Raw genomic sequence first — 24,366 nt, forward strand, 5'->3', positions numbered from 1 at the left:
AAAATTGGCTGTACAGCTCATACCAGGTGAACAGCATGTTATTTTGTTTGACAAACTGCAACATTTTAAGCGATGTACAAAAATAAAATGCAAAAAATGTACTTCCCATACCGGGAATCGAACCCGGGCCTTCTGGGTGAAAAGCAGATATCCTAGCCACTAGACCATATGGGATATGACTTTCGAGTGACAAAACGTATTTTTGTTATTCTTATGAATAGATGAGCAAAAACTCAGCTACTTGATCGCCTTGAAATTGTTTAAATTGAAAGCAATAGCAGCAAAATAAATAACACTAAAGATAAATAATGAGACAGTCTAAAAATTTCAATACTTTTAAATTTGTAAAATCGATGGCAATAGCAGCTAGCATATCAAATTGTATATAATTATGGATTTGAATATAGCTTACGAAGAAATACACTTAAATAGCTTTATTTATAATAAAATAAAATTGAAATTGTATAACAAAATTAAAAAAAAAGTTTGGTATGTAAACTTGCTTCCCATACCGGGAATTGAACCCGGGCCTTCCGGGTGAGAGCCGGATATCCTAACCACTAGACAATATGGGATATGATTACACCGCCGAAAAAATTTGGTCTTATTGTTGCTGTAACACAGATTCACACAAAACGAACTTGAATGCATATTCAATGTGTATTATGTATAACAAAAACTCTCATTCTACGTTAGGCAGCAGTGCAAACACCTCCCATATTGTCTAGTGGTTAGGATATCCGGCTCTCACCCGGAAGGCCCGGGTTCAATTCCCGGTATGGGAAGCAACACGAGTGTTATTCATTTTTTTTTATTTATTATAAATGTTACATTTCTTGATGTAAAAAAAAGTGCTGAGCTGGTGGTAGTTAGTTTGGAACTTGTCGTACACTACCAGACAATCTCTAATTAGCAGAGCAAGGTTTCGATCCTCGGACCTCTGGGTTATGGGCCCAGCACGCTTCCACTGCGCCACTCTGCTGTGTGAAGAACATTTGCCAAAAATTTCAAAGTGACTATGCAGATTCTTAAGGGGAAAATAAAATATGGGGAAATATAAAAAGCAAAGACTTTTTGCTTTGTTTGTGTCATGCGATACTAATTGAATAATTATTTTGTTTGAGAAAAGTAAACATCAAAAAATTTAAGGAATTCAACTAGCAGAGCAAGGTTTCGATCCTCGGACCTCTGGGTTATGGGCCCAGCACGCTTCCACTGCGCCACTCTGCTTTTGTGTCGTCCGTGCTAAATGCTTTTTAACGGATAAGCTGAAATAAAACAAGTTAAAATATTGTTAAATTGCAATGCGCTTAGCAAACGTAAAAGAGAGTAAATAAAAATTGTCTTATTTATAAAATAAACAACTTATATATGTATGTAAGTCACAGAAACGATTCCCGCTAGAGAATCCCCATCAGGGCGTCTAAGGCGGCGAATAAGTAGAGAGTATAAAATATTAGCCCAAATGGGCTGAATGAAGAGAAATAAAAGCCACAAAGGTCAATTTGTTTGATGGCATAGGGCATAAAATAAGCCAAAAAAAAAGGTTGTTATATTCCGATTAGATAAAATAAAAAAGAACAACTGTTCGAAACTCATAGCAGAGCAAGGTTTCGATCCTCGGACCTCTGGGTTATGGGCCCAGCACGCTTCCACTGCGCCACTCTGCTTCGTGAGTGACTGATGTCAAATGCGCTACTTCAAACAAGCATGTGGAATTGCCGAACATTTCGTATTAATAGCAAGGGTAGATTTTTCACACACACACACACACGCAGTCGAGATTACATGCATATTTACTTAAGTTGTGACCGCACACAGTTGACGGCTCTTATCGCCACGTTGCATGCCGGTTTTCTTTTCAGCTGGCTTTTAATTTTTACTCCAATAGGGCTTAAATTTAATTTGGTTTTTGCTGAGGTTTGCACTGCACTACTTCTAATTAAAATCTTTCATTTTCAGAACTTGCCTAGCTAGAATTTATACCCGCAAATATGCAATTTGTATTATTTTCATATATTTTGGCTATTTGGTTGCCAATTTCGTTTGGTTTTTGTTCTCAACGGGTGCGTAAATTGTTAGTAAACAAATTTTCATTCGCAGTTGACTTTCAATAAAATTGACATATTTGTCAATAAATTCCAAAATTTAATTAATTTTCGCGTCACTTAAAAACTGCACATAAAGCACAACCACGCCCAGTTTGGTATCAGGGGTTTGGCGAATTGCTGGCGCCACGAAATGGAAAATGTGCACAGACCGCAAACACTAAATTGCAAATAAATTTGTTTAAATATGCAATGGTAAAGCGTCAAGTGTGTGTGTGTGGCAGCTGCTGCAAGTAAGTGGAGGGGGGCTTGGAGAAAAGAGAATTGAAGAACGGGAATAACTGAAACTGCGGCATTGACGTAGCCACCTGCAATATTGGAGCGTGGCCGCAGCACTGCTGTTGGCAGTGAAACAACGAGACAACGACAACGACAACGTGCGCATCAAATTTTAATGGGAAAACCCCAAAAAGTTCAAGCCACAAAGTCCATTTCCATGCAATTCCAGACCCCAAAACAAATTCCCACTTCTCTGAAGCAACACCCCCCTGCCCGCCGCTCATGCCTTTTCCTTTGCCTTTGGCTTTGGTGCTTGCAGTTACAGTTGCTATTGCTCTGGCTGTTGGGCGATTTTGGTTTTTGCCCACGAAGATGTTGCATTGACATTGAATATTGATGAAAATAAATCGAATTTCCGCCAGTCAGCCGACACGGCCATATAAACCGGACAGCAGCAGCAGCAGCAGCAACAACAACAACAGGAAAAGAAAAACATTTTGTTGGACATCTACATAGAGCACTGTGTTTGTATTTTATATTGATTGCCAAATGGTTTGAGCCTGTAAAGGGTTCCGCTTGAATTGCGCTTGACGCAGTCATCTGCTTGAGTGTCAAAATCTTCTTCAAGTGTCGACTTTATCTACTATGTGTGTGCGGTGTTAAGGGAAATTTGTGGTTTTTAGTGAATTTGAAATTTTAGCAGCAACCAAAAACGTGACAAGCAACAAAACTTTAGCATGTGCTTGTAGTTAAAAATAATTTATTTAGCTTTTATTTATTTACATACTTAAAGATAGTTTAGTGAGCGCATTTTGGCTGACTTAATGACTTAATTCCACTCTTAATGCGCTCTCTTTCCAAGTAGCTGCTTAACTCTCGTTTAATTATGCAGCTGCTGTCACCTACGCTCGTCTTCTGCCCAAAAAGTTCGGGCCTTTGCGTTTTGCCGATCGCTTGCATACCAAACACGTGTAGTTCATAAGCAAATTGACGTACCTCACCTCAGAGAGTAAGTGTGAGTTTTTTTCTGTGAGAACGCGCGGGTATTTCGTACCCCATTCAGCTGAGCTCCGCTGGGTGTGTGATATTTTGCTTAACAACCAACTGAGCTCTCACTGCCTTTCTTATTACTCTTTACAGTGGTTAATCATAATATATTATTGATTGAACTGTTCACTTACTTAAATTTGACTTTGAGCCAATTTAAATAAGCCAAACAATTAAAGCGTATTACTGTTTTTTCTGTTTGCCTTGGTAACCGGTAGCGTAAAGCGTTGCAGTTAACACTTGATTTGTATTTAAAAATTATTGACCAATTCATGGCTGCTGATTAAGTTAGTGTTTGTGCTTGTCAAACGCGCACAGCAACGGCCAGACACGAAGAACCAAAGGGGAAATTCCCGTCTGTCTGTGTGTGTGTTTGTGTGGGCGAACGATTGATTTTTACGGCCACAAGGCTAGAGAGCGTTGGCTATGGGAAATTGTATAAACGCTAACACACCAACAGCCTGGTCTGGGCCATATGAAAATCCAATTTTCCAGTGATTGATCATACACACACACACACACACAGCCACACACATGGCCACAAAACGAGCGAGTGTGAAGTAGGGAAGTGGTGTTAGCTGTTTGGCTATACGCAAAAATAATGTAATTAAAGCAATGTTTACATAATAAAAATTAATATTTGTTGCAGTTTATAACAAGAGACAACTTTACTAACGGCTAAATGCATTTACTCTTCCCAATCGCTCGCTCACGCTCACACTCACACTCTCATTTTTGCTCACTTTGTATGTTTACCTAGGTTGAGTACTCTCTCTCGTGCTCATGCTGCTGGACGTCTGCTCGCTTTATGCGGGCTGTCAAAATCAGACAGTTTGCATACACACACACATAGACAGATGCACACACAACACACACCCACACTCAGCTTTGGGACTGTGTGTCCAGCTCACTGTCACTGCTGCTGCTGCTGCTGCTGCTTCTGTCCAACTTTGTCCGTCTATCAGTGCGCTGAGCGCTCAGCAGCGCTGTTTGTTCAAGTTTCATTTCAGCAAATTATGCTTTCACATATGGAGGGGATTTATGCACACACACAGAGAGACAGACATGTGTTTGTTTGTTTATTGTTTATTGAAATAAGTCTTAATTGAATACAAATACTCAATTACATTGCGGCAAATCTATTTTGTGGGCCCAGCACAAACAACAAGCGCAAGTTCCCAAAAATCTTGTTCAGTTGCAATTGCTAACAAGTGGGCCGACAAACACTTTTACTTTATAATTTCAATTTTGTTTATGGTCATAAGTGTCGCAAGCGATTTGGCCCAAACCACAAACGTCTGCATGGGGCTGAAAAGGGTTAAGTCTGGCGCATTTATAATGCGGGCTAAGCCGTAGAGCAAGCAAAGCCGTTGATAGACTGAGCAATGCTGCGCAAAATTAAAAAAAAATAAAATAAAAAAAATTTAGCTTGGCCCATGAGGGGATCGAACCCGCGACCTTCGCGTTATTAGCACGACGCTCTAACCAACTGAGCTAATGGGCCGTTGTGTGTGTAGCGGATTTGGAGGTGCAATTGAGTGGAGCAAGCAGTGCAGGGTACAAATATACCCGTTATCTATGCATATATTTGAATTTACAATCAGATTTATATTTATAGCACAACAAAGCTTTTGATTATGAAGAAATTTAATAAAGTGTTGTAGTGTGTTCATTTAGAATTCAGTCCTGAGACTTGTACATGATGATGCATGCAACTTGGCGCAGGTAAAATGTCAAGCAACATATTTGACACTTCATTAAAAGGCAACATTAGCAAAATCAATTAGTGCGTATTCCCCAAGCTACACTGCCGTACAAATAATACGGATGTGGAATTTATACTACCAGCTAGAGATGCAAAGATAGCTTCATAAATGGAGATAGAGAAAGATATAGAGATAGAGAGAGAGTGCGCACGATTAAGGGAGAGTTTCGGTAACTTTGTTTTCGCTGCTCAAATAAACAAACAATTGAGCTACAGATACATGAGTTATGTTCTCTGCTCAGCTCTGGTTCGCTCTGTTGTGTGTGTTTGGTATTTGTTGTTGGACTGATTCACCCAACAATAGTCGGAGCGACTGCGTCTCGACAAGATTTTGTTTGCATTTTGAATTGCCGGCGCCGATATTTGCACAAAGGTAGGAATAATGCCAACGCACTGGGACGTACGGACAGACAGACAGACGACAACTCGTAAAATGGAAAATTAATTAAAAACGTGTTTGTCATTTGATGCTGCCGAGCATATCGAGCTACATACTTTTCGTTTCATTTATTTTCCCAAGAAACTTTCTAGTCAGTCTTACAAAATGCACGCTTCTCACACTGAATTGGACTAACGAGTCTTTGTCTGCGATTTCTTTACGACCCTGTTGAGCCAATCGCGTATGCACTCGGTTGTCTGCAGTCCCACCATGCGATTCAGCACCTTCCCATTATGCATAACCAGCAGCGAGGGCACCGAACCCACATCATAGTCCAAAGCCAGTTCCGTCAGCTCATCAATATCGACACGTGCCAAATGCACCTTGCCCGCCTGCTCCGACACAATGTTCTTCAGACGTGGCTCCAACGCCTTGCAGGGCACACACCAACTAAAACGAACAGCATCAACTTGAGGTAACTGTTTATATCGTTTCACTTACGTTGCATGAAAATCCACCACAACGGGCTTGTCGCTGCGCTTCACTTTGCTCTCAAAATCCTTGAGCGTCTCCACATCGAAGATCGCTGTGCGCTGCTTTGCCGCCGTACTGTAGCCCTGCATCAAGGGCTTCATCATCATTTTCGCAGCTGTGCTCTTTGCAGACATTTTCGGAAATTTATTTATAAAAATATTTGTATGCTTAGAAATTTTTCTATGCTGCTGCTTATGAGGCGGGCCGAAAAGTAATGAATTTTTGGTTTCTATAAAGGGTTACTAGTCATAAAAATTATGCATAGTTTACTATGTCTGAACAATGATTCTGGTCTATTTTGTTTGAAAAAGAATGACAAATATTTGAGCAAATTTAGAGGGGTTTGAATTTAAGTTCCTTTCAAGCAGGAAAATAAGAACTTTAAAAAGAAAATAAGAAAATTTAAATATTGAAAATATATTTTTTCTTTCTATTTTTTGAAAGAAGTAGCATAAATTGAACAAATAAATAAATAAGCAACATCAAACATTACAAATTATTTGTTAATGTAAACTACCAAAGATTTTTTTAAATTTAAATTTAATAAAAAATATATAAAATCTATCGTTCCCAACTTAAAATACAAATGTATATTTTCACTTTGTTGAAAATCATTCAATTTCAAATGACAATAATGAATTTACTATATTGAATTTGCTTTGCGTTTTTAAAAATAATTGAAATGTTATTGAAAAAGCAGCCATAAGTCTTAAGCTGAGTACAGCAAGTAAGACTTTATATGGTAGAAGTCCTAAGTTTGAAGAAAATTTTGAAATTAAATTAATAATAGTTCGACAAAATATTGCATATCGTTTGACTAGTGAGAATGGTTTGACCAACTGTTTTATTTTACCTATTTATTTAAATTTTCCCTCCATAAGAATTATTTTATTCGGCGGGGGTTTATTTATTTTGACTTCGCATATTTTTTTCAAAGGCGAAAATTTACAATTAAAATAATTTTTTTAGCTGACTTTTTTCATTGGGAAATAAAACCTAGATTATCATAAGGAAATAAGGCTCCAATAAAGAAAGTAGAACTCTGATTTTGATAACAGATTATTGTTAAAGTTTCTTGTATAATTTTTTGGGGTCCTAAGCTCAAATAGAATAGTCAACACACAAGTATCTTACTGATAAAAAGTTTTGTAACAATTTAGTCGAATGAGATTTGTTTTGAAAGTTTGATAAAACTCATGCGATCTCAAAGCGGAAATCCATTTTATAACTTATGAAAACGTTTTAAATTTGCAACAATAAACTCAATATTTATTAATATTTAATATTCACACATTTCATATAAGTGCACTATTCTTCTTCAAGCATTGATGCAGTTGATAGCCCAACTCGCATTTCTCCGTGCCTTTGATATTTTTGCAATTGGCCACAACATCGGCGACATTATCAATACCTAAAGCATCGGTCAATTTCTCGAGCATAACATCTGGCTGAAGCTGTCCGTTGACTATGAAGCCGCATTGCTCAAAGAAGCAATTGGTATAGCACTTGAGTTTGGCATCGATGCCGTCGTTGGTGCCGTTGATCAAGCTCTGAATCTGCTCCATGCTCACATCCTCCAGTTGCATGCAATGCATAACATGCTCCTGCACAACCTTGCGCTGCTCCTCAGGAAGTCTCCTTAGCTGCATATAAAGCAATTAAATATAGGTATATGAAATTAGTTGAAGTCTAACTTACATCAGCTGCTGCCAGCGCCAAACAGGCTACGACTAAAAGTATTTGTTTCATTTTGTTAGATACGATTAACTCTGTTTAGCTGAGCTGCTGGTCGCGGGTTTTATATACTAGCGACTTGTTAAGTTAATTTATATATAAATTATAGCATTTGTTTAATCAACACAATTAGTTGAAAATTATTTAAAGTGTGCAGCATTTAAATCAATTAAACTTTTTGTATGCTGCCAAAGCTATTTAAGCTTTAATGCGTGGTCATCAACATATAGTTGACCCACTTGGTTGGCTGAGCTTTATTTTTGTTAGCACACCCACACACACCAACACACATGCAGTAGCTTAGCTTAGCGCTTACTTATATATTTTTAGGTCACATTAGATCGCAAGCAGCTGATAGCATTAAATAGTCTTTCAGTCTTGTTTACTTGGGTACGCTGCTGTGGCAGCAAAATGAATGATGAGCTGCTGCTCTACAAACATTTTTATGATTCAGGGTTAGAGATACTGGGCCCTGGGCTTAGGCTCACTCTAGGCAAGGCAATTAGTTTCTGTATGCATTCAATGTGCAGATAAGTAGCAAAACTTGCAAAGAGTTTGCTGCTTAGATGAATGATTGACAAGTGACTGACAGGGGGGAGGGTGTGGGGTGGTGTTGGCACCAACATTTAATGGCCTTTTGTTGCATAGCACACATGTTTTTGCATAACGTACGTTACGTATACGTAATATTTGTAGCAACACTTATCATTTCTAATTTGTTTCAAATTAAATGAGTTTTGCCACACAATCAACATAATCATAAAGCGTTAAATATTTTCGCACACTCTCTATGTGTGTGTGTGTGTGGGCGTGGCATATTCAAATGTAATTAAAAAACTTTTGCAAAACCGCATCAACATAAATGTGTGCGCTGCTCTGAACAGTTTTGTGCATTTGACAATTTTTCGGCGCTAAAAGTTGTGACAATTTGTATGTCTGTGTGTGTGTATGTGTGTGTGTGTGTGGGCGGCAAACCGCTTAAACGCCAAGGCATGGGCATGGCACATTGTTTTTAAGCTAGTTTAATTTAAACAGCTAATAAATTGCATACTTTAAATTGAAGCGCAATTCATTTGGTTTAATTGCAGTCTTGCAATTTAATCAAAGCAGCAGCAGCTTAATAGCCGCCATTAAAAGTTTTGCTCTACAGGTAATAAACATTAAATGCACGCATAAAATTTAAAGAATTTATGGCATAATTGATAGCATTAACTATAAAACGACAAACACAGACACACAGACACACATACACATATCTATTTATTTATATGCAGCTATTAATCAGTGAGTGGCGCCAGCAGCTTTCACCCCTCTTTAGACAGCCACACATAATTTTCCATTAGCTTTATTATATACTCATTTGTGCGAAATGTCTTATATCATTGTTATTAGTAAATCTTCTGCCTATGATTATTGCTTTAGCTCCAGTCGCGCTTATTCCTTTGGGGGGCTGTGTGTAGTTGCGACTTGAGGTTATTGAACCTTGTTATGCGCCTGTTTTTGGGGTCAGTCAGTTTAGGGGTGACTTTATTACAAATTTTATTTTGTTATATACGAACTATAGTGCGCACTAGTTTGCTACACTTTAATTATACTTGCACTTTATTAAAACACAGCAATTACATTTGATTCGAGCAACAAATCGGCGCGTAATTGCAACTTGATGCACATTTGTTGACAGCTCGCATAAAATATTAATTATATACACAATTTTAGCATTAGACGTACAAGCAGCGCAATTGTTTATAAATAGTTTATAAATACTTTGCAGCTGTCAACTCTTCACTTGCCGTAACTTTTGCAATAATTCGTAGCATTTGCGCACAGCTTATCAGAAATTCCAATCATAACTTTGCACGCAAAATTGTTGCAAAGCGTTTTAATAACAAAATGCGCATTGTTTGTAGCGTTTCGGACCCAGAGCCTGGGGCATTGCAGCAGCCGCATTGATTGCCCAGCTCTTTTTATGTTTATCGGTGTGAGAACGTAAATGGAATATTTTATGCAATTTATTATTGCCCAAAATAATGCTCAGGGTGTTGCTGATGCAGTCGTGCGTTGCATGCTTTAGAAATTGCGCTCAAAACAATTCACTGAGTGGCAAACAGTGCGTATACTTGTTATTTGATAGACAGACAGACAAGTTGGGCAGCAAAATTTTACTTAATTTATAAAAATGTGCAGCTTTTGCAGCTGCTAGAGCGAGTTAGCCTCACATTTGCCAATACGCTGAGTGGCAAACAGTGCGTATGCTTGTTATTTGGCAGACAAACAAGTTGGACTACAGCTTTTGCAGCTGCTAGAGCGAGATAGCGTCACTTTTGCCGAGTTATCATAATTTCCACTTGAGAAATTTGTTTATGATTATAACCGCATGCTAAATAAAACGCATTTAAGTAATTAAGTCATAAAAACAAAGTAACAAAAATTTTGTTGGCGTGCGCTCATAAAAACCCAGCAACCAGCCACACCCCCCAGCAACCCGCACTGCAATAAAATTACAAAAAAAAAGTAAATAAAATAAAAAACAATTAGGCAATTAAATGCGCGCACATTACCAAACATTTTCGCTTTGGTAACAAAACGCGTCATAAAAGAGGAAAAACTGCTAGAATTATGTGCCAAAGTCAATGCTAACGCGCGTATGTGTGTGTGTATCTGTGTGTGTGTGTGTGTTTTAAGCAATATTTATTGAATTCCGCTTAGCAGAAAAGCAAAGTGCTAAAGTGAAAAACAGCGTGCGATACGCCAAGCGAGGACAAAAGCGCTGTGGAATGCATATTTCTCTTCTTCTTTCTCAGAAATTCCAAACGCAGCAAAATGAATTCTTTTGTGACAAGTTGAGTTGGCAAATGCGCCAAAGCAAAGACTGGCTGGCACTACATATACGTATGAAGCTCTCTGTTTCAATTCAAGCTACACACGCATCAAAGACAGTCAGTCAGGTAAAGGAATTTGCAGTAGTCGCCCATTATGTAAGAAATTGAGAAAATCTTGCGCTCACATTATTGCCGTAGATATTTGCTTGTGCAAAGAATTTTTTAATAAACGTTAAAGTTTATAACATGCGCTTGCCAACTAATACACTTGCCTCTGTATTGGCAACACTGCGTATGAGTGCCGAACGTCTACAAAGGTAAGCCAAGGGCATAAAGCGCGCCACACACACACAAAACTCGGCATAAAACCAACTAATTAGGCAAAGCATCTAATTAGACAACAGCAGCCAACAGCCAACATAACAAGTATACGTCGTAAAAGCCAAAGTCTTAACAAAATGACACAGCGAGCGCTGAAAATTCTTATCACAGCTACCCCCAAACGGAAAAAAAAGGCAACCATCCAAAAAAAAAAAAAACAACGAATTTATTGTGGCGCAGGTTAAAGATGCGCCATGTTAAATGTAGAAAATTGTTTAATCCTGAGCTTAGCAATTACAAGGCACAACGCTTTCGTGGTCAGCTGCATGAAATTGGAGTTGACAACGGTGCGGCACACACAGCAGAGAACGTACACAAAAAAAAAAAAATGTAGATTAAGTCGGAAAAGTGGAAAAGCTATTTGCATTTTATTTGCTTTGTAATTTGTTGCGCCATTGCCTTTTTTAGTGTTTAATGAGCTGCGGCGCGCGCACAACTCTGCGCAACTCAACTATATATAAGCTATAAATCTATATTTTATATATTTAATATTGCATACATCATTTATTACTGTCACTTTGTATAGCTACAGCAATTCAATTAGGCTTATCCCTTGCAGCAGCAGCAACAACAACAACAACAACAATCAAGCTGCAACACCTGCGCAATTAATTAGTGTTTGCCGCATTAATTACACAACAACAGCAAAAAGCCAAGCCATAATAATAATAAAAGAAATCTGAGGCGCGCATAAAAACCCACAGCTAAGCCAAGTCCTTTGCCTGACCTACGCAGGCTAATAAATTCAAAATGGCACCTAACTGCGCCTCTCTCTCTCTCTCTCTCTCAGTTACCAAAGGCTTATCTGCCAGGCCACGCAATTAGTGGCAAAATATATATGCAAGCATATAAAGCACAGCCTGCCAGCCAGGCCAAGAGCAGCAATAACTACAGCACTAAGGCCAAACAAGCCAACTCAACTCAAATAGAAATCCAGTTAATTTATTTTATAATGAAGGCGCTGCCATTGGCGCCAATTGGCAAAAGAATTCTATTTTTGGTTTTAATTGCTAAGTAAATATAATAAAAATGGCTTATCATAGAATTTTTACAACGCCAATTGTAAATTATAGGCAATGAAATAAAAACTTTTTATGCATGTTTTTAATTCTTTACGAATTCAAAGCAATTAAAACATAATGCTATTTAAATTAAAAATATCAAATTTCAACTAGACTTAGTTATAATAAAATATTGTTATTATAAACAAATTAATTAATTATAATTAATGAAAAACTAAAATAGCAAAGAAAAAAGTCTTGTACACAATTATTTTAATAATTATTAAATTTAAAATAATAAAAAAAAATTTGTATTTAAACTTTTTTATATTGTTTTTTTTTTGCATTTAATTTTTCTGTAGCAATAAAACAAGTTGTTCTTTGTTAGCTTATTTTCAAAATTTTTATTAGCTAATTTACATCATTTATTTTATGTATGATGCTTTAAATATTTAATTTTATATTGATACTGATATTTATATTTTTAACATTTTTATTAGCTAATTTACATAATTTATTGCATGTATATTGTTTTAAATATTTAATTTTTGACTTAAAATAAAAATATATTAATATAATATTGTAACGAAATCAGCTGGACCCACAGATCAGCTGGGTCGATAAGCTGAGCTTTCGGTGGGATTAGCCTACCACCACCGAACAACTCTGTATCGATCGGGCCACTAGAGGACCTGCCTGGTTTATTTTTCCCTGGCCGCTTTAATGCAGCTGCTCCTTGGCGCTTCCCGTCTCTCGCTTCTCTCTTTCCTTCCGGCATCGTGTCGCAGGAACAGACGCGTCTTAGCAATTAATTAGTAACAACTATAAAATCACGGAATTTCGAGGATCCTTAATAATAAACGTGAATAAAACTAAAATTTACTTTGTGTTCGTGATTTCTTAAACAACCGCGCCTAACGTTGGAGGAAATCTAACTCGCTCTCTCGCTCAACCGCCTACCGCCAGACCAACAGTAGCGTAGCTTGGACAAAGATCTTGTGGGCCCACCAAACTGCTAATTAGCGCTACAATATATTTTTCAAAATTTTATTAGCTTTTTTACAACATTTATTTTATTCATATTATTTTAAATATTTAATTTTGAACTTAAAATCAAAAATATAATGCTAATATTTCAAAGAGAAAGTTCAAGGACTTTTAAACTTTTATGTTTGTATTTCTAAAAAATAATAGCGCCATAGAAATAATAAAACAAAAGTGCTAACAATAAATAAAAGTTTTTTATTCACTACTTATATTTTTATTAAGCTATTTACATAATTTTTTTCCTACGCTTGCATATACAACTTACTTTGTTGATAAAAATCTCACACTTTAGGCATATTTAGCAATTAAAGTTATATTGCATTCAGTGTGTGTTTGTTTTTTATAATTGTTTTTAATTATTTCCCTTTATAGTTAATAAATTTATTTTCATGACTTGGCATAAAAGTCGCATTAAAAATATTGTATAAAATTTACATATGACTGCGAAATGTTTAGCTCCCTCTCTTTTCCTCCCCAGTGGCCATATTGTATTATAATGTCAAATGTAATGTTGTTGTCGTCAAATAGTTTTTCGCGTGACATTTGCATTTCACTCTGGTTGACATCTTGCCACCCACTGCCACCCCCAACCCCCTCAATAACTCTAACACCGCGCAGCCCTTGGGTCCAATGACATTTCATTAGGTCGTTGTGGCACTTAGCTCTTTGGTAACGTGTGCCATTGTTTTCATAGTCGTTTTATGTGCTGTTTATATTTTTATGGCATGCCATATAGTATTTAATATATGTAGTATACTATATATATATATATATGAGACTATTAGCATTACAGCTGTGTATAGCAGTCTATCATGTCTAGTATTTTATTATTGTCTTATATGAAGTTATAAAACGAGTGACATTTGTTGTTGTTTCTTTACTAAAGTTTTTTCTTCTTTCTCCTTTTTTTTTTTGTTTTTTGCAAGCTACTTAAGTCAGCGCCTGCTGTCTGTGTGGCGCGTGTTTCGTGTTTATCGTTATTATTGTCTATAAATCTATGGCAGTTACAGCAACAACACGTTGACATTATGAATTTATTACTATTTAAATATTTTATATTTGTTATGGCTTCTGGCAGGCGACGATGGCACCCAATAAGCCACTGACAAATTTTCTGTGGCGTGCGTAACTATTTATGAGTTTTTGTCTGCCCGAACTTTTCTGCTCGTCGGGCAGGTACAGCAGCAGCTCCATATATAGTATATTATAGTTAGCTGCAAGTTTGAGTAGGTCATGAATTATCGATGCTGTCAGCAGTAAATATTTGTAATATATATGCGCTACACATTTGTTGCACGAACTTCTTACCACTCTTTGCCGCACTCTGTGAATAAACAAAAATATTTACATTCATCAAAATGTGTTTTAATTGTAAGAAATTCGTTAAAAGACAAAACCAGTTCCTTTGCTTGAACTTTAAGCTGTTAGTTGCCAACTTTCGGGCCCAATCAGCTACAAAGTTGGCCCTCTGGGCATAGCAAACCGGTACGCCAATTTGTGATTTGATAGTCATGCATCTGCTTATGGAAATCTACCGAGTAGCTGGGCAGTTAAAACTGTAGCGTACTTAGCGCTCAAAGTGACTTTTAATGTCTGATAATTGCGCAAAGCTTAAATGGGAGTAACACTAATTGCTATATATTTAAAAATTATTTATAATTGTTTTGCAAAATGGAGTACAGTGGAATTGTTTGCGCGTCTTTAGCTAAATTTATTCATTAAATTCTAATAAATAAACGTCTTATTAGTTATGAGTTTAAAACAAATGTAAGATCAGAAAAGTCTCCAAGAAGAAACTTTGATTTCCCATTTTCTTTTACAAAAATTACTTTTAATTACAATATTTATTAATAAAAATAATAAAAAAAATTAATAGTTCCATATTTATAAATTAAAACTTTTATTTTGAAATTGTCAATTTGTATAATATAAATATATATAAAATAACTGCGGTACGAAACTGCTAATTATATCTAATTTTAAATTAAAAAAATATTTATACTAAAATAAAAATAATAAATTATAAATAATATTATAAGTAAATAAAGCATGCTTACATTTGTTACATTATTTTCTCTTCTTTTTTTTAATTTTTTTTAATATATTTAGTAATTATTATTATTATTATTTACTTTAAAGAGTTTTGTTTTTTTTTAAGAATCAACCATTATTAAGTTTTATGCAACATTGACATTTTACATATATATACTATATACTGTAATTGTTAACAAAAATAAACTAACTATTTAATACTTAAACACAATATTTTGTTTTTTGCCAATAATTAAAATCCCATGGAAATGAGTTAAAATTACATTTATTTTTTATAGGCTATTGTCATTTTTTTTTAACTTACATTGTTTGCATTATTTATGGCAAACAAAACAATTGCGCGCCTAATTGTATCAATTATCTAAAAAGTAAATAAAAAATTAATAATTTGCTGCATGGCTGCATTTGATAAACAAGCGAACAAAAGAAACAAATACTTAATGCTAATTTTTACAAATCGCAAATTACTCTAAGCAAACTATTTAATACCAAAAACCAATTAACACTCAACAGACGTTAACTTAAAAGGCAGAGGCAGCTAGTATAATAACCTGGGGTAAATCACAATAGAATAATTGCTTAAGGTCACTTGATAAAAATTCTATATCAAGTGGACTTTAGCCAGACAATGAGCTGACAACAAGTTAAAAAATAAAAATAAAACAAAATGAATTAATGGGCAGCGATGAAGTTTAGCTGTGACACATTGAAGCGCGTCTGGCACAGATGCTGAAAATAATTAAAAAATTCGCAACTTAAATAAACTACTGCTATATAAATATATGTATGGGTATATATATGTAAGTATGTTAATGTGAGCAGTCGACTGAAGCCAAAAGCGAGCCATATAAAAGCTCGACGTAGAACGCTTAGAGTCAACAGTGTGAAAAGCAAAAAGCTACAGAACAGCTGCTAAAAATTTGTAAAGCAAACAATATGAAATTCCTGATTGTTTTGATTGCCTGTGTGGCGTTCGTGGCTGCCCAGGTAAGTCCTAAACTTAACGCTTATCATGCGCTAACTAACAAACTAATGAGCAGGAGCTGACGGATGAGCAAAAGGCTAAGGCCAGGGCCAGTGCTGAGGCCTGCATGGCCCAGGAGGGCGTTTCGGCGGAGCAGGTAAAGGATCTGCGCGCGGGCAAGTTTGACAATGTCGACAACAAGGCCAAGTGCTTTGCCCACTGTTTCCTGGAGAAGAGTGAGGTGATCGCCGATGGCCAAATCAAGCCCGATATTGTTACCAAGAAACTGGCGCCCATTTTCGGCGCCGACGTCGTCAAGGAGGCCCAGGCCAAGTGCGATGCACTGAAGGGCGCTGATAAGTGCGATACAGCCTTCCAGATCTACCAGTGCTACTATAAGAACAAAGCCTATGTTCCAATGAACTAAGCTTTGGTATTGAATCCATCCGCAACTATTAATTATGCAAAGTAAATTGGCATGCTTCAAGTCATATTCAGACTCATGTAATCTGTATTACATATGTAAATAAAACAATTTAGTTCAAATTTTAACAAAATTTAAGTCGGATTTTAAAATTCACCACTGAACATTTCTTAATAAAGAACAAAGGTTTATACATAAATGTGTTTTACAATGATCTAATTAAATTATAATTAGTAAAAAACCAATTTTTCTTTTGTATTAACAACTTAAACAAATTTTAAAAGCATCATTTTTTTTTATAAAATTATAAAACTCCAATTTATACAGATGTGTATTTTGCTGTTAAATTAGATTGCTATTACCTATGTGGCAACTTTATCTAATTATAATTTACTAAATTAAACTAAACTATACTATAATAATACTAAAGCATCATGAGCTTTAAATCTTTGAGTTAATAAAAATCAATCATATTTAATTGATTATTTGATTAGCTATTACTATTAGGTATACCCGCAATTTTATTCAATTGTCTACCAACCCCACCAAGTACTTAGTTCGGATAATTTTAAGTGTATTTTTTTATTTATTTAACAATTAAAAACTAATACAAAGCCAGTTACTTTTTGGAATTCGTAATTTTTGCACATTTTGACTATTTTTTATAAAAAATGATAACAGGGAGAAGAAAGCTTGACTGACTCCATAAAGTACATATATTTTTGATCAGCAAAACGAACTGAGTTGATGTATTCATGTTCGTCTGTCTGTTTGAGCAACAAGAACTCAGACTTTATAAGAGTTAAAGTTACTAAATTTGGTATATAGCTGCTGCAATATTTTCCGCAGATTGCTTTGTTTTATTTTGTTTTATTCTCTTCCACTTACTCCTCAAATCGAAAGCAAAACGATTAACGCCTACAATATTAAACGAAAAACTCTGTAATAAATCACAAAAAATTATGCAGAACGATCGAATAAATAACTTAGAAATTATTTATATATATAAATTTATATACATTTTTTCTTTTTAAAAAAATTTTAGTTTCAACTAATTTAAAATCCTTTTTTGTAATTAGCATTTAATAAATAGCTTTTTTGGTTGAAATAAATCTATATTATTTTTTAAGTAAAATTATTAACAATAATTTAAATAATCAAAATACTATTTTTATAATTTGTATTTTAAAAGTTGCATAAACTCCATTCTCTGTAAAGAAAAATTCTTATTAGTTACTTACAACATTTCTAGGTTTACACTTTTTTAAAGATTTAAAATTTGAAATTGGCTCAAGAGTTTAATTTATTTCTTTTGCACAGCTTTCATGTTTTGGGGCTAAACAACCCCAAATTAACAAGTCTCATATGCAAATTGACGAGCTTATTTTTAGGTCATTTAATAGTTGGGCATTAAACAGTATTTTAAATGTCAGTTTGTAGAATTTGCATAACTGTTTGGCAATCAATAGATGTTGCTGTCAGACCGTTGTCAGGCCTTTAAGTCCTTGCGGGCGCTTCTGCGTCCCAACGGTATTTGCACGTTTATGCATTGCATAAATATTGATGAGCGGGGCGCTTTGAAAACTTTTCTGTGCTGCCCTTCGTTTTTCTCTTTTTGTTGTGTGACCAACGCAGCGTATGCGTAATGAATGGGCAGCAAGCTCTAATTTTTTTTGCGGCCTGTTGTTGTTGCTGCAAAATCCAATTAACAAATCATTAAACATTCATTGAGCACGTGGCACAATTGCAATCGCCCACAGTGGGTCAGGTGAAAAGAATACGCCAAAAAATGGGGTTGATGCCAGCACATAAGGCTTTTGGGAATTTGTAGCCACATAGGCCAGAGACATTAGAGTGACTTGGCGTCTATAATTCATTTTGTCACTTGCTGCCAAACGTGGGCTGAGGGGGCGTGCCTGGACTGTCGTGTCAGTTCCATTTAGCATCCGTTTCAGTTGCAGTTGTCTGCACAAAAGCTTTGCCATAATCACTGATGCGTTTACTAATGTCTATTAAAAAGCAAAGCCCCCCCAACCCAACCCAACCACCCACTACAAGCTAACCCCACACACACACACACACACAGCTAATGCATTTAAGTAGACAGCTCGTGGTTTTTCCACGCTGGCGGCTTGTCAAAGAAACCAACATGCGTGGCAGTCGTGGTCGTCGCCTGCCAAAGGGACAAACACATTGATGTCTGACTAGCCTTTGTCTTTCAAAGACAGCACAATGCCAATGCCAATGGGAAGCAAGCAAGCGTAGCAAGTTTTCTTATATCGCGCGACGTCTTGTCTGCCTCAGTGAGGCTGCAAGGGATTGGGCCAGGACCAGCAGCAGAGCCAGCGCTTGGGGTTGTCCTGCGGTTCTCACATTAACGTAATTTAATTTTTATAAAAACTACGCTGGGGGTTGGCGTAGCTGTTAGACTATTGCCATTGACAGTTGTAGTCTTGACTTTGATCTTAAGGACTAGAAGCTGTACGCATACGACTGCAAGTGACTGTAGCTGATAAGCAGCTTCATCAATTAGGAAATTGTTTTGTGAATCTGAAAAGAAATCTAAAAAGCGAGTTCCAGTCAATCGACATGTACTAAGTAATAATTAGCTACAGCGTACAAATCAATATTATTAATAATTAAATTGCTTGTCCTATTTTAGACTTCTATTTTTTAAATATTTTTTTTTCAATATTTCAAGAAAATTGCTGCGCATTAAATCAAAGCTACCACAACAACATTTAAATAAGCTTTTAAGCTAATCTAGATGCGCAACTATTCAAGCATAAATACATTAAAAATATATAAATAATATGTAATTAAACAACAATTAAATTGCAATTATATAGCCAAAGTCAGTGAAGCAAAGCAGACTCTATATAAGCGACCAGTTCGAAAGCCACGCTTCGTAAAAGTTGCTGCAGCCCTCAAGTGAAAGTAATACCGAAGAGTAAAGGAAAGGAAAGGACTTTAAATGTATAATAAACTGCTGCTAGTGTCCTTGCTGCTGAGTCTTTGTTGCCAACGAGCTTGGGTATGCCTAAACTTTTTCCAAGCTAGACTTTATGCTAATTTTTTGCTTAGACACGCACTGTGTCCGTCTCGCTCAACATGTCGCTGACGCGCAGCGAGCTGGAGGATCGAAATGTGAGCATAGCACCAATGCTGAGCCAAGAAATGATTTTGGTCTGCATGCAGGAGACGCAAGTGTCCATGTCGCAGCTGAAGCTCTTTCGACTCAGTCTGTACCTCAATGAGAACTCCAACGCTGCCAATGACGTGGCCCCAGAGGCTGGCGATGGTAACGATGAGCTGAGCACGACCAACAGCTTGGCCGACATGGACTACATCAATATGGCGCAGCAGCCAAGGCTTGAGCCCTTGCACTGCTTTGTGCGCTGCCTGCACGAGCGCCTGGGCCTAGCCATAGAGGATAACATGCAAGCCAAGGTGCAAACGCTGCTGAACAAACAGAAGCTGGAGCAGCAGCAGTGCACGCTCAAGCAGCTGGAGAGCAGCAATCACTGTGAAGCGGCCTACAAGTTGCATTTGTGCTATAACTATCTGAAGAATCTGGAGGCGGAGCAGCGCATCAAGGAGGTGCTGGAACGCAGCGAGAACAACATGGCGGAGAATGATGAGCTGCTTGAGGATGAAGAGGCCAAGGAAGCTGAAAACTTGGATGCCAACTAAGCAGGCGCTCACTCTTTAAAACTTAAATTAAAAGCAATGCATAAGCTGCGGCTCTAACAAAATATATAACGGCTGAAAACTCCAACAAAATATTATGATTGTAGTCTACTTTTTGGCGCAGCATGTAATTAATTAAAAACTAAAATTGTTAATAAAATGAAAAGCCTACGCTCTGCTGCTATGCATAGCTCCAAAATAAATTCGCACACAGTTTGAAGTGCCGCACTTAGTAACAAATAGCAAATACCAAATACCACTACAAATTTTTCAAATGAAAACAATTTTTTGATTAAATACGCCAAGCACTCAGCAAAACTGTTGTAAATAAAACAACAACAAAAATATGGTTATTTATTTGATAGCGCCCGCTGTTCAGTGAAATGAAAAACCAATGCAAATTTAACGCTACGTAGATTTTTTACATTTTTATTTCTAGCGCAAACAAGCATTAATGAAATTAAATCAAATTGCAATTTAATAACATAATTGATTCCAACTTTTTTTTAATAGCCAATTACTGAAATTTGAGCTGCTGCTGAAGTATTTAAGCGGCAGTAAAAATGCGTAACGCTTATTGCAATTGTGCAAGATGAAAGTTCAAGTGTTTTTGCTGTTGCTGGTGCTCGGAGTGTCTATGGTAAGTGTGGCTATTAAATTCAATTAGCGAAAGAGTTATTTGAGTTTAAGCACACATATAGAATATAAAGCGTTCTAGAAATCTAACAGCATATTTACTTTTTTTCAAACACAAAGCTTTCTTAAAATACTTTTATTGTTGTTTGGTGGTTTCGAAAGTGATCTGTCGATTTTGCTTATGCACATTTTAAGGCAAAGTTTATTAAAATGTATTGTGAAAAAACTCTTTCAATTAAGAATATCGAATATTTGAATTTCAAAATTGATCAAACTTCTTTTTATACAGTCATACATATCTAATTTTAATCTGATAGAGATTAGAAGTTAATGTAAACCAAAATTGTGCATAGCTTTCAAAACAATTAAATGGCGCGCTCAACTTGTGAGGCCTTCGATTAGTGTTATGAAAGCTGAGATCATTTGGAAATTGTACTACACTAAAAGAATGAGCATATGCAGCCGATAGTGTTGGTCAGCGTTAGGTTGAGGGAAAGAGACAACAATAAGACCAGTCAAGTTTCATTTGAATTTGAAAATTTTGTACTTAACACGTGAATTTAAATCCGCTTCGGTTATTTCAGTTAGCCCCTAAATTAATAAAATAAATCCTGAGCAACAAAATTAGTTATAGCTATTATATTGAATCAATTCAACTGTAGAATCATATATATAACAGATGATTAATTATTGTTGCTTATTATTTTTCACATTTCTTTAATGACGTAATTTGGGGATTGCTCTGATACTTAGAATATTTTTTAAGTTATGGGTCTGTTTGGTCTTGCAAGACCAATAATTGAAGCTCCTCAGCTATGAATAGCTGATCTAGGCCTAATATCGTATTTTAGCGCTTTCTTCTTTGCGCTTGCATTCTAATAAGCTCTTCTTTGTGCCTGCATTCGGCACTGCACTAATAAAAGCTCGCGCTCTCTTTGTGCGTGCTCGCCAACTTCTTTTGTTTTAGCACTTGCCTTCTGCACAGCTGCACTCTCGTTTTCTTTTATCATTTTCGCACTATCAATTCTAGTAGATTTAATGCCTGTTGCATTTTATAGTCGTAACAAGTTCGTCGTATAGCAAAGGCTACTCGAGTCTTATAGCTATTAGATATATGAAGTCGTTGTCAAAGCCACAGACAAATTCTCTGTCTGTCCGCCGTCAATTTTTGTCTACTTCGAGACAAGTACAAATATATTTAATAGTTTTTTGCACAGCCCAAGTCGGGGCTGCTGTCAATGTACAATTTATAATTTAGTGAATAATAATAATAAATACGGCCAAGAAGGCTATAAACTCAAAATTGTGAAGTTTTGAATTTCGTAAAAACAAATAAATAGCTAATGAAAAAACTCATTAGCTCAACAGGGTCGTATTCCGACTAGTTGCGTAGATAGAAATAGTAGTAGGTATAGCTCTCACTATGCCTTGCCGCATGTGGTTCTAATTCTATTCTAATTCTATTTATGTGCTCTAATGTGCATACGTCCAACTAATAATACTGTAGCATTAATAAGTAACTATAAGTATTAATCGCTAATTCGGAAAAAGAAAAACAATGTAAAAACTAAACACGCCAAAAAATTGTGACTTACTTTAAAAGTAACGATATTCATAGAATACACGTCTACAATAAAAGAAAATATATTTTCTTTACAGGCGCAAACTCCTGCCGAGCTGGCTGCCTACAAGGAGAAGCAGCAAGCCTGCGTTAAGGAGCTGAAAATATCAGACGCGGAAGCGGCGCAGCTGACAACAGATAAGGAGGTCCCGAGCCCCACAGCGGCTGGCAAATGTTATTACAATTGCCTTTATAAGCAATTGGGTCTAGTTGGCGCCGATGATAAGCCAAATAATCAGGCGATTATGAAGTATACGCAGGCGCGTTTTAGCAAAGCTCCGATGGACAAAATCAAAGCCGAGCTAGCGGCCTGCGCCGTGGGAAATGCCAAGTTTGAAAACAAATGCGAGTTTATGCACGGCTTTGAGCAGTGCATGTCGAAGGCATTGAAGGCTTAAATGCATTATGCATGGCACTTTTTGCATAAATGATAAGCGAGAGCGGTCAATCGGGCAATGAAAATGCGTTAAATAATAAAGTTATTTTACAATATTAACGCATATTATGCATAATCGTTTCACTCAGCCTCAGCTGCCCCAGCCATTGTGCATTTAATTATGCAAATTGAAAACGCCCAACGCACACATTCGCATATAATCTGTTTAAGCTTTTGGGTTGCCTGCAATTAAGCTGTGCCGCCACACTGTGCACAGTGCGCATCATTTTCTATTATGTATTATAGTTATTATTATTGTTTTCAATGCTCTGGCATAAATTAATTACAATTTGTTGGCTCTAACCGAGTCAAAGCATTGCAACATTTTGAGCGGCATGTCGCAATCCTTTAGGATCATCATCTTGGAGCAATAATCAAAACATTTTTTTGCATCGAATGGACACACAAAGCGTCAGCTGCAGTCTGAACTGAGAGCGTTCACTTTCAATAAGAAACGTTATTTTAGCCTGGACGATAGTGCTGGACATAACCCAAAGAGAAGTAAATTGCCCGTGATGTGTCACCTTTGCGGCAAGCCTGGACATAAAGCAGCGGAGTTCAGAGCCAACATGCGATACAGGACAGAGTAAGCCAAGGATATGTTTAAAGATAAACTGTCGGGCTCTGCTTTGTGGAAGAGCAACAAGGAACGGGGTGAGATCTATCCAATTTGCTTTGATTTTGGAGTGAAATGTTCAATAATTATGGAAAAAACTGCCAAATAAGTTGTCAGGGCTGTCAACAAAAAGGCTTTTGAAAGTGGTATCGAAATCTGCTCGATAGTCCTTAGCGATGGTCACTCTCCTAGTCGACCATCACTAACACACGACTATCGAGTACGCGAGTGACCATCTCCAAGGACTATCGAGCACATCTCGATAGTCAGAGGCTATTGCTCTCTTATGCGAAAGATGTGAAGGTAGTAAGACGTGTTGTGAGAGTGCTCTGAGAAAAGAGTAATAAAGATTGTGAAACGTAACACATCGTTATTGAACATTAGTAACGGCCAAAGACTTTCGCTTGAAGTCACACAAATCATTATAGCCAACATAGAATCCGACATATTTTTTCGCTTTTTGATCTTCCTCATTAACTGGAAACGCTGCCTTGCAAACATCATCAGTCAAATCGTCCTCCAATTCTCCGTCCGTATGTCAAAATCAATCAAATTTAAACATATTTCAATCTCTGCATTAGTCGTTGTACCATGTCTACTGTTGCAATTATTTGACATAAAAGTAAGTTAGCTTGTTTCACTTTCAAACATATATAATTTTTTTTCCAAAACGACATCTAGATAGTTGATAAAACCAAAAAAAAAGCTAACAAAAACTGATTTAGCGTGTGTTTTGTTGTTTGCTTAGTTAATACTATAGGCAACATAGTAATAATTTTGTTTCCAGCGACAAATTTTATTTTGTATATTATATTATTTTATAATGCACTTTATACAAAATAATTATTGCTCCCGCATTGCAAGCTCATCTCAAGCGGCTTCACTTTTTAGAA

General features: G+C 36.4%; 5 protein-coding genes and 7 non-coding genes across 12 annotated transcripts; 4 read left to right on the forward strand and 8 right to left on the reverse strand.

Annotated features, from left to right (window-relative positions):
• Positions 1 to 102: 102 nt before the first annotated feature.
• On the reverse strand, positions 103 to 174 carry Trnae-uuc. Its single transcript has one exon. It is a non-coding gene; the product is annotated as a tRNA-Glu (tRNA).
• A 329-nt stretch (positions 175 to 503) lies between these two features.
• On the reverse strand, positions 504 to 575 carry Trnae-cuc. The gene has a single exon. It is a non-coding gene; the product is annotated as a tRNA-Glu (tRNA).
• Positions 576 to 713: 138 nt separating this feature from the next.
• Trnae-cuc lies at positions 714 to 785 on the forward strand. The gene has a single exon. It is a non-coding gene; the product is annotated as a tRNA-Glu (tRNA).
• A 125-nt stretch (positions 786 to 910) lies between these two features.
• On the reverse strand, positions 911 to 982 carry Trnam-cau. Its single transcript has one exon. It is a non-coding gene; the product is annotated as a tRNA-Met (tRNA).
• Positions 983 to 1,158: 176 nt separating this feature from the next.
• Trnam-cau lies at positions 1,159 to 1,230 on the reverse strand. The gene has a single exon. It is a non-coding gene; the product is annotated as a tRNA-Met (tRNA).
• Positions 1,231 to 1,598: 368 nt separating this feature from the next.
• On the reverse strand, positions 1,599 to 1,670 carry Trnam-cau. Its single transcript has one exon. It is a non-coding gene; the product is annotated as a tRNA-Met (tRNA).
• Positions 1,671 to 4,804: 3,134 nt separating this feature from the next.
• Positions 4,805 to 4,878, reverse strand: Trnai-aau. Its single transcript has one exon. It is a non-coding gene; the product is annotated as a tRNA-Ile (tRNA).
• Positions 4,879 to 5,591: 713 nt separating this feature from the next.
• Positions 5,592 to 6,252, reverse strand: LOC108595667 (thioredoxin, mitochondrial). Its single transcript, XM_017980947.2, has 2 exons — positions 6,020 to 6,252; positions 5,592 to 5,968 (listed from the first exon to the last, which is right to left on the reverse strand). The coding sequence occupies exons 1-2, from the start codon at positions 6,184 to 6,186 to the stop codon at positions 5,710 to 5,712; spliced, it is 426 nt and encodes a 141-aa protein (XP_017836436.1). The 5' UTR covers positions 6,187 to 6,252; the 3' UTR covers positions 5,592 to 5,709.
• Positions 6,253 to 7,312: 1,060 nt separating this feature from the next.
• Positions 7,313 to 7,834, reverse strand: LOC108595741 (general odorant-binding protein 56d). Its single transcript, XM_017981027.1, has 2 exons — positions 7,751 to 7,834; positions 7,313 to 7,695 (listed from the first exon to the last, which is right to left on the reverse strand). Exons 1-2 carry the CDS (start codon positions 7,799 to 7,801, stop codon positions 7,348 to 7,350), a joined length of 399 nt encoding a protein of 132 aa, XP_017836516.1. The 5' UTR covers positions 7,802 to 7,834; the 3' UTR covers positions 7,313 to 7,347.
• Positions 7,835 to 15,961: 8,127 nt separating this feature from the next.
• On the forward strand, positions 15,962 to 16,607 carry LOC108595291 (general odorant-binding protein 56d). The gene is made up of 2 exons (XM_017980504.1): positions 15,962 to 16,073; positions 16,127 to 16,607. Exons 1-2 carry the CDS (start codon positions 16,023 to 16,025, stop codon positions 16,475 to 16,477), a joined length of 402 nt encoding a protein of 133 aa, XP_017835993.1. The 5' UTR covers positions 15,962 to 16,022; the 3' UTR covers positions 16,478 to 16,607.
• Positions 16,608 to 19,448: 2,841 nt separating this feature from the next.
• LOC108594966 lies at positions 19,449 to 20,243 on the forward strand. Its single transcript, XM_017980099.1, has 2 exons — positions 19,449 to 19,508; positions 19,559 to 20,243. Exons 1-2 carry the CDS (start codon positions 19,449 to 19,451, stop codon positions 20,165 to 20,167), a joined length of 669 nt encoding a protein of 222 aa, XP_017835588.1. The 3' UTR covers positions 20,168 to 20,243.
• Positions 20,244 to 20,756: 513 nt separating this feature from the next.
• LOC108594965 lies at positions 20,757 to 22,879 on the forward strand. The gene is made up of 2 exons (XM_017980098.1): positions 20,757 to 20,804; positions 22,460 to 22,879. Exons 1-2 carry the CDS (start codon positions 20,757 to 20,759, stop codon positions 22,817 to 22,819), a joined length of 408 nt encoding a protein of 135 aa, XP_017835587.1. The 3' UTR covers positions 22,820 to 22,879.
• The last annotated feature ends 1,487 nt before the right edge of the window (positions 22,880 to 24,366 follow it).

This window comes from Drosophila busckii, chromosome 2R (assembly GCF_011750605.1).
Source record: "Drosophila busckii strain San Diego stock center, stock number 13000-0081.31 chromosome 2R, ASM1175060v1, whole genome shotgun sequence".
NCBI lineage: Eukaryota > Metazoa > Arthropoda > Insecta > Diptera > Drosophilidae > Drosophila > Drosophila busckii.

Bases quoted from the DNA above. Each gene is read 5' to 3' on its own strand.
- LOC108595291 (XM_017980504.1), top strand. From the start codon at position 16,023: ATGAAATTCCTGATTGTTTTGATTGCCTGTGTGGCGTTCGTGGCTGCC. The intron at 16,074-16,126 runs GTAAGTCCTAAA...ACTAATGAGCAG, and splicing joins TGGCGTTCGTGGCTGCCCAG to GAGCTGACGGATGAGCAAAA.
- LOC108595741 (XM_017981027.1), bottom strand. From the start codon at position 7,801: ATGAAACAAATACTTTTAGTCGTAGCCTGTTTGGCGCTGGCAGCAGCT. The intron at 7,696-7,750 runs GTAAGTTAGACT...CTTTATATGCAG, and splicing joins TGGCGCTGGCAGCAGCTGAT to CTAAGGAGACTTCCTGAGGA.
- LOC108594966 (XM_017980099.1), top strand. From the start codon at position 19,449: ATGTATAATAAACTGCTGCTAGTGTCCTTGCTGCTGAGTCTTTGTTGC. The intron at 19,509-19,558 runs GTATGCCTAAAC...TTTTTTGCTTAG, and splicing joins TTTGTTGCCAACGAGCTTGG to ACACGCACTGTGTCCGTCTC.
- LOC108595667 (XM_017980947.2), bottom strand. From the start codon at position 6,186: ATGTCTGCAAAGAGCACAGCTGCGAAAATGATGATGAAGCCCTTGATG. The intron at 5,969-6,019 runs GTAAGTGAAACG...TGTTCGTTTTAG, and splicing joins GTGGTGGATTTTCATGCAAC to TTGGTGTGTGCCCTGCAAGG.
- LOC108594965 (XM_017980098.1), top strand. From the start codon at position 20,757: ATGAAAGTTCAAGTGTTTTTGCTGTTGCTGGTGCTCGGAGTGTCTATG. The intron at 20,805-22,459 runs GTAAGTGTGGCT...TTTTCTTTACAG, and splicing joins TGGTGCTCGGAGTGTCTATG to GCGCAAACTCCTGCCGAGCT.